This window comes from Arachis ipaensis, chromosome B01 (genome assembly GCF_000816755.2).
Source record: "Arachis ipaensis cultivar K30076 chromosome B01, Araip1.1, whole genome shotgun sequence".
In the NCBI taxonomy this organism is placed as follows: domain Eukaryota; kingdom Viridiplantae; phylum Streptophyta; class Magnoliopsida; order Fabales; family Fabaceae; genus Arachis; species Arachis ipaensis.
In genome coordinates this window covers 41,055,624-41,063,352 of record NC_029785.2, presented here as the reverse complement: position 1 = coordinate 41,063,352, position 7,729 = coordinate 41,055,624, and the positions used below count along the sequence as shown (strand labels likewise).

Here is a 7,729-nt window from a genome sequence, read left to right as displayed (position 1 = left end):
AATAATCGTGTTAATATAAAATATGCTTTTGCTATTTAAGTAATAAACTTTTATTTTAATTATTTAATCTTACAATTAAATCCTCAAAAACATAAGCATAAGTATGTGCCTCATAAACATATACATTCAGCCATTCATACATTAAGCATTCGGATTCACTTCAAGCATTCCAACATCATTCAAACATCATAAATCACACATTTAAGCATTCAATTTTATCAAATTTTCTATCCAAAACATTGTTAGGGTTTATGGCGTATATGAGGGCAATTACACTAACTAACCCTTACCACAATTCCAAGATTTTTAAACACCTCTTAAGAGTTTTTCAATAGCAATTTCTTTCTATATTTCAATCAAGATATTTTAGAGCTTGAAAGGCCTCATGGCCGAATCAAACACTAAGAGAAAGAGAGAGATTTTGTCACCCTTAAAACTTGAAATTTGTAGTTATGGACTCCTTGAGGCAACTAGAACATGAATTATGAATAGAATAAAATCAAACATGATCTTCACTTGTAATGCATCATATGGCTGAATTCAAATTATGAGAAAGAAAGGATTCTTCTCACCTTTTGAATTTGAAAGTGATGTTTTCTTACTCTGAGGTTTCTAAATATGATTTTCTAAACAAGAGAAACAAGAAAATGAAGTATTATCCATGAACCTTCATGGCCGAACCTTTACTGAGGCAAAAAGAGAAGTTATTCTTCAATTTACTTTAGAGAAATTGGCATGACGATGAAGAGGACAATGAAAGAAAGAGATTAATCATAGTGAAATTTTGATTTGGGCTTTGAATCTTCATGAATCAAAGGTGGAAATTGATATATCCATGGAAGTTATCTCTTTTTCTCTCTCTTTCTTATGATGATGAAAATGATTTTAGAGAGAGAGAAAGGATGTGCACAAAATAAAAGAGAGAAAAGGATAAAATTTAGCTCAAAATATCTTATAAGAGATAATTATCAAGAATAGTGGATATCTGAGCATAAATTTTTTACTTTATCTGATCAAATAACTCATTTATTAGTATAAATGACACTAGTATTATAGTTTTCTCTACACCAAAATATCTCTAAAATATTTTGGTGCAATTTATTTGAATAAAGAATATTGATAATAACCTTTATTGGTTGAATTTTGGATCCGATAATTATATGATTAGAAAAATCTCATCTTTGATTTTTGAGATGCTTATTGACTACAATAATATTAAAATATTTTTATTATATTACTTTTTTTCTGTAGGTTTGGGTTTGGCCCGTTAATCTGAAGCGAGCTATGTCACGAGAATTTTGTGAATTTTAATTGTAGAAAGTCTGAAAAGTCATTTTACTGAAAAATTGAATTATTACAATAGGAACACCAAATTTTATCACACTAAAAAAACCATCAAAAGAGAAAAAATATCAGAAGAAAAATAGTCCTAAGATGATAAGATCTAATGAAAGATGGAGTGATGATAATGAAGAATTGAAAGGTATTGTTCTTATGAAGAAGATGTTCCAAATATGCTCGATGTCCATACTAATCTCAATTTTTGAGTCATCAAGATATTGAAAAATCCTTCTTTAATATTGGTTCTCTCAAACCAACTGGTGAGGGTGGATATCCAACATATTTTTTCAAAGAAAATTGGATGGTGGTAAAATTTTCTTTTTGCCCCTTCATAACCAAACTTTGGGATGACTCGAGTTCCATTAGAAAAATAAATAAGATCATTGTAACACTCATACCCAAAATTCAACAACTTGAATTCATAACTCAATTTAGGCCAATTGTCTTCTGCAATGTGATTTTCAAGTGCCTCACTAAAATTCTTGTTGCTAAAATTAAGTCCCTCCTAAAAAAATCATTTATTTCAAATTAATCTAATTTTAAATTAGGAATTAATGTGCAAGCACTACAAAAAAAAGGCATATGGTCACGGTAAAAAACCGTGACCATAGCTAGTAAAAAGGGTGACCATAGATCTATGGTCACGGTTTTAGACCTATGGTCACGGTTTTTTACCGTGGTCTATTCTCTCGTGGCCATAGGTCTATGGTCACGATTTTTTGATCTATGGTCACGGTTTCAATTTTCAAAATCTGACACTTTAGGCCACGTTTTTTTACCGTGACCATAGCCTCTATAGTCACCCTTCCTTAAAACCGTGACTATAGCCCAACCTATGGTCACGGTTTTCACCGTGGCCATAGACTCTATGGTTACCCCACCTAAAACCGTGACCATAGCCTTTCTATGGTCACGGTTTTTACCGTGGCCATAGCCTCTATGGTCACCCCACCTAAAACCGTGACCATAGCCCTATCTATGGTCACGGTTTTTCACCGCGGCCATAGTCTCTATGGTCACCCCCTCCTTAAAACCGTGACCATAGCCTATCTATGGTCACCGTTTTTTCACCGTGGCCATAGACTCTATGGTCACCCCCTCCTTAAAACCGTGACCATTATCCTATCTATGGTCACGGTTTTTCACCGTGGCCATAGACTCTATGGTCACCCTCCTTAAAAATGTGACCATAGACCATCTATGGTCACGGTTTTTCACCGTGGCCATAGCCTCTTTGTCCTATCTATGGTCACGGTTTTTTAAAACGATGACTATAGCCTGTTGTTGTTTATGAAATTCAATTTTTTTAAATTATAATCACATCCCAAAATGATAATAATCACAAAATAAATCTAAAAATAAGAAATTAAAGAAATCTAAATCATAAAAGTTTCATTATAAGATAGATATGTTTAATCTTTAGTCTAAACAACACAAATCCAAATAGAGCGAAATTTTTCCAATTACATGTACTACCTCAAAAAGTACATAACACATCAAAATATTACATTTACATAACTAATTAAGGTCATTGTAAGACCCATCCCATGTGATATATGTATGGAACATATTTTCTTCATCACATCATGTCTTCCTGCACGTAAAAGAAATAAACATGTTAAATATCTTGCAAAAATGGTTTTGATGATGCAATACATATTCAGCAAAAGAAGGGAAACATTCATCCACAGTAACACTCAAGAATTATTCACAACCATCATTCACTTCAAACAGAAACTATTGCAAGAATGCAGCAGTAGTGATAGCTTAGACTCAGAAATTCATCAAAGTTATCATTACTGCACAAATAACTCAGAATTTGTTCATTCCAGCAGCAGCCAACACAAGAATAAGGCAGCAATAATACTATGCAGCAGCATCATATAAACCAGTTTAGCACAAAAATAAAACAATGAAGTAGCAACATAGGATCAATAATAGTTTAAACCTAATCAACAACACCAAGCAAACTAATTTAGCACAGGACAGATCAATGAAACAGCAGCAGGAAATTAAATTAGAACAGGACAAGTCATTACCAGCACAGGAAAACCAATTTCAGATAGAATAAACATCAGAGTTCAAACCTAAATCCACTACAAAATCAATTGACTACCTAACCACCTAATTCAACTAAGCTAACCTAATCAAACAACAACCTAATCAAGTAACACTAACATGGAGTTTAATCAAAGGAAACTTTTAACAGAAGAAACTAATTCCACTCAACATTGTAAACTCAATCCCATTATTCTTGCAATTAGCTAGCACTACGACATTTAAGTTCTCAAAAAAAAATACCATGTGACAAGCAACATATATATAGCCAATATCCATGCATAATTATAAATGATTAACAATTCTAAAACCTTAACTTTAAGTCAAATTCATGATATATCATTTACCAAAAGCATACTATTAATTTAACTAGAAGTTTTGAACAGTACTTACTTCCATATCCTTTGATACATGGTTCGATCCAAGTGAAGGAGGAATGCTTCGCCGCGCATCATTTGGTGCACTACTCGCGTCAGGCGGAGATCGTTGGGCAGCTTCTATCATTACTTGCACTTGTTCTGCACTCATACCAGGATTGACTTGTTGCAACAACGTTTTAATCAAGTTTGTTAAACCATCCAACTTGGAAGTTAAGTTATTTTGATTTTTCTCCATAGTTGAAACCACTTCATTATGTTGTTGCTGCATTTGTCGGATTTCCTTCTCCTTTTTAAGAGAGGATTTTGTGACTGATCGACCATAGAAACGAACTCTTCCATGTCTCTCCTTTCCGAAAACTGTTTGAACTGCGTCATCATCATTGTATCCTGCTTCTTTCAAATTTTGAAGATGTTCCTATTACACACAAATAGGATCAAAATAAATGCATGCACCCAACAGCTTTAGAATAAATAAAAATAGCTAACACATTTCTTGTTTGGTGTACTTTTCTAAGAGACCAGAAAACTAACAATTGTCTCTTGTGTTCCCGAATCAGTCTCTCCTTTTTTGTTCGTACGAGTTACAACAAACATCTCAGATTATGATGGATCTTCATTGTCCTCGTTCTTTGCACGCTACAAAGAAACCACCAACATGTGACTAAGTAAACACACATAGCTATAAAAGATGCAAAAATACTTGAAATAAAAAGCACAAAAAATACCAATTCAGCGCGTACTAATTCAAAACTAACTGGACCCATTCGATGATTCCATTTTTGTTTGGATCTGTTTTCACGATTTTTGTCAGAAATAACCTACATTTGTGGCAATATAAAATTAGATAGAGTTAGTTAAATACACGATACCATCATTAAAGCCAAGAGAGTTGTGAAAATAACTTATTTTGATAATATCAAGCCTCCAAAATTGAACTAATTTTTGAAAATGTAGTTCAGGTACAGTCATTAGACGATTTTTCATCATCTCTCTAAATGAGTTGTAGGGTGTATAGTGATATTTCTTTATGCATTTCTTAAATTGCTTCCATGCCTCTCCAATGGTATCTATCACCCAAGGCTCAGCATCACTAGGAATGTTATATTTAGACTACAAATAAACAACGAATAATGTTATTTTACCATACATGCTAAGCCTATTTGTAAACAATTTAAAAAGGAGAATGATCGACTCATCTTTGCATAATCCAATATCGAAGTTTTAGTCTCAATGGACACAGCTTGCCAATTAGTATATAACAATGTGACCAAATTAGAGTTTCTTGCAAGTGTTCCCAAAAACCGACTAAACAATTGAACCTGTGTCTTTGTTGGGCCTATGGGTTTGCCATTGTACCATGTTAACTCTATTTGTGTCTCCAAAGCATGAATATACTTGAGTTGGATGGGACCACGAACTTTTTTCTTTTTGGTACCTATTTCCAATGTCGTTACTAGAAATTATTAACAAGAATACTAAGCTAATGAATAAAAGAGTAATCTACTAAATACAAGAGTCAGGTTGGTGCCTTTCACTATTTGCTATTGAAGAAAGGGATAAAGGCATTACCGAGTTGACTGTCACAACTATCACCAATGGTTGGATTGAGCTCATCATAATCATATTCATATTCTTCATCATTTTCATCTAATGATATCCCATATTTTTCAAAAAATTCGTCTAAAGTCATAGCAGGGATAAGAGACTCAATCTTATGTTCTTCTTCGTTGGCATTTTCTTGATTCGATTCCTTCATCGGCATCTTAATGGTCGGCTTCTTGCTTTGACCCTCAGCATCATTGGTATTTATCTTGACTTTATCACCCTCCACCTTTGATTTCTTCATTGGCACCTTCTTCCTAGACGGCTTCTTCCCACCTTCTTCCTAGACGGCTTCTTCATTCGCACCATTAAGACAACTGGCCATGTGTTATGTGACACGTTCATAGTTCGAAAAGGATTAAAACCGTCACTTGCCAAACCAAGCCTCAAGTTGCGCAGTTCTTTTGAAAAGTTCGGGTATCGACTGTCCAAGTTCTTCCATGCTTGGCCATCAGTAGGGTGCCTTATGCAACCATCTTTCAAACGCTGCTCATCATGCCACCTCAACGCCTCTGCTGTGTTTGGGCACATAAAAAGCCTTTTAAGCCTTGGTATTAAAGGAAAGTATCTTAAGGTTTTCGCAGCAACCTTATAAACTTTATTCGGAAGCGCAAAGTCCTCTTCGTTGCCATCCGTAGTAGGAGTCTGATTATATCGAGACTCTCCACAGATACGACAAACTGAGTCATTTATGTACTCATTCCGATACAGCATGCAATCATTAGGACATGCATCAATCTTTTCATAGTCAAGACCCAACTCTTTAACCATATTCTTAGCTTTATTAAAAGAAGTGGGAATGTTCAAATCAGGTATAGCTTCTTTCAATAACTCCAAGAGAGAGGTAAAAGATGTGTTATTCCACCCATGTAGACACTTCAAGTGGTAAAGACGAATGATGAACGATAATCTCAAAAATCCAGTTGTACAATTCGGATACAATTCCAGACCTGCTTCATCTACTAGCTTATAAAATCTCTTCATATCTTCATTCAACCCACTGTTCCCCTCCTCAAGATTTGCCATATTTCCGAATGCGTCACGCAGCAACCCGACGATGAAGAGGACGATGAAAGAAAGAGATTAATCATAGTGAAATTTTGATTTGGGCTTTGAATCTTCTTGAATCAAAAGTGGAAATTGATATATCCATGGAAGTTATCTCTTTTTCTCTCTCTTTCTTATGATGATGAAAATGATTTTAGAGAGAGAGAAAGGATGTGCACAAAATAAAAGAGAGAAAAGGATAAAATTTAGCTCAAAATATCTTATAAGAGATAATTATCAAGAATAGTGGATATCTGAGCATAAATTTTTTACTTTATCTGATCAAATAACTCATTTATTAGTATAAATGACACTAGTATTATAGTTTTCTCTACACCAAAATATCTCTAAAATATTTTGGTGCAATTTATTTGAATAAAGAATATTGATAATAACCTTTATTGGTTGAATTTTGGATCCGATAATTATATGATTAGAAAAATCTCATCTTTGATTTTTGAGATGCTTATTGACTACAATAATATTAAAATATTTTTATTATATTACTTTTTTTCTGTAGGTTTGGGTTTGGCCCGTTAATCTGAAGCGAGCTATGTCACGAGAATTTTGTGAATTTTAATTGTAGAAAGTCTGAAAAGTCATTTTACTAAAAAATTGAATTATTACAATAGGAACACCAAATTTTATCACACTAAAAAAACCATCAAAAGAGAAAAAATATCAGAAGAAAAATAGTCCTAAGATGACAAGATCTAATGAAAGATGGAGTGATGATAATGAAGAATTGAAAGGTATTGTTCTTATGAAGAAAATGTTCCAAATATGCTCGATGTCCATTCTAATCTCAATTTTTGAGTCATCAAGATATTGAAAAATCCTTCTTTAATATTGGTTCTCTCAAACCAACTGGTGAGGGTGGATATCCAACATATTTTTTCAAAGAAAATTGGATGGTGGTAAAATTTTCTTTTTGCCCCTTCATAACCAAACTTTAGGATGACTCGAGTTCCATTAGAAAAATAAATAAGATCATTGTAACACTCATACCCAAAATTCAACAACTTGAATTCATAACTCAATTTAGGCCAATTGTCTTCTGCAATGTGATTTTCAAGTGCCTCACTAAAATTCTTGTTGCTAAAATTAAGTCCCTCCTAAAAAAATTATTTATTTCAAATTAATCTAATTTTAAATTAGGAATTAATGTGCAAGCCTATGAAAGATTTTAAATTAATCTAGTTTCAAGTTAGGAATTATTGTGCAAGCCTATGAAAGATGGAAGGCTGGGGTTTAAGATCCTGGAAATTATGAATATTAGGTATTTTTAATGAAAATATAAG

The 7,729-nt window shown here is 33.3% G+C and overlaps 1 protein-coding gene across 2 annotated transcripts; it reads right to left on the bottom strand.

Moving 5' to 3' along the window:
• On the bottom strand, nucleotides 2,917-4,415 carry LOC107617781. Of its 2 annotated transcripts, XM_016319651.2 has the most exons (3): nucleotides 4,311-4,415; nucleotides 3,793-4,194; nucleotides 2,917-2,935 (listed from the first exon to the last, which is right to left on the bottom strand). In XM_016319651.2, exons 1-3 carry the CDS (start codon nucleotides 4,371-4,373, stop codon nucleotides 2,921-2,923), a joined length of 480 nt encoding a protein of 159 aa, XP_016175137.1. In that variant the 5' UTR covers nucleotides 4,374-4,415; the 3' UTR covers nucleotides 2,917-2,920. The 2 variants fall into 2 exon arrangements, with proteins under 2 accessions (XP_016175137.1, XP_020973083.1); XM_021117424.1 differs by lacking the exon at nucleotides 2,917-2,935 and having other exon boundaries at nucleotides 3,754-4,194.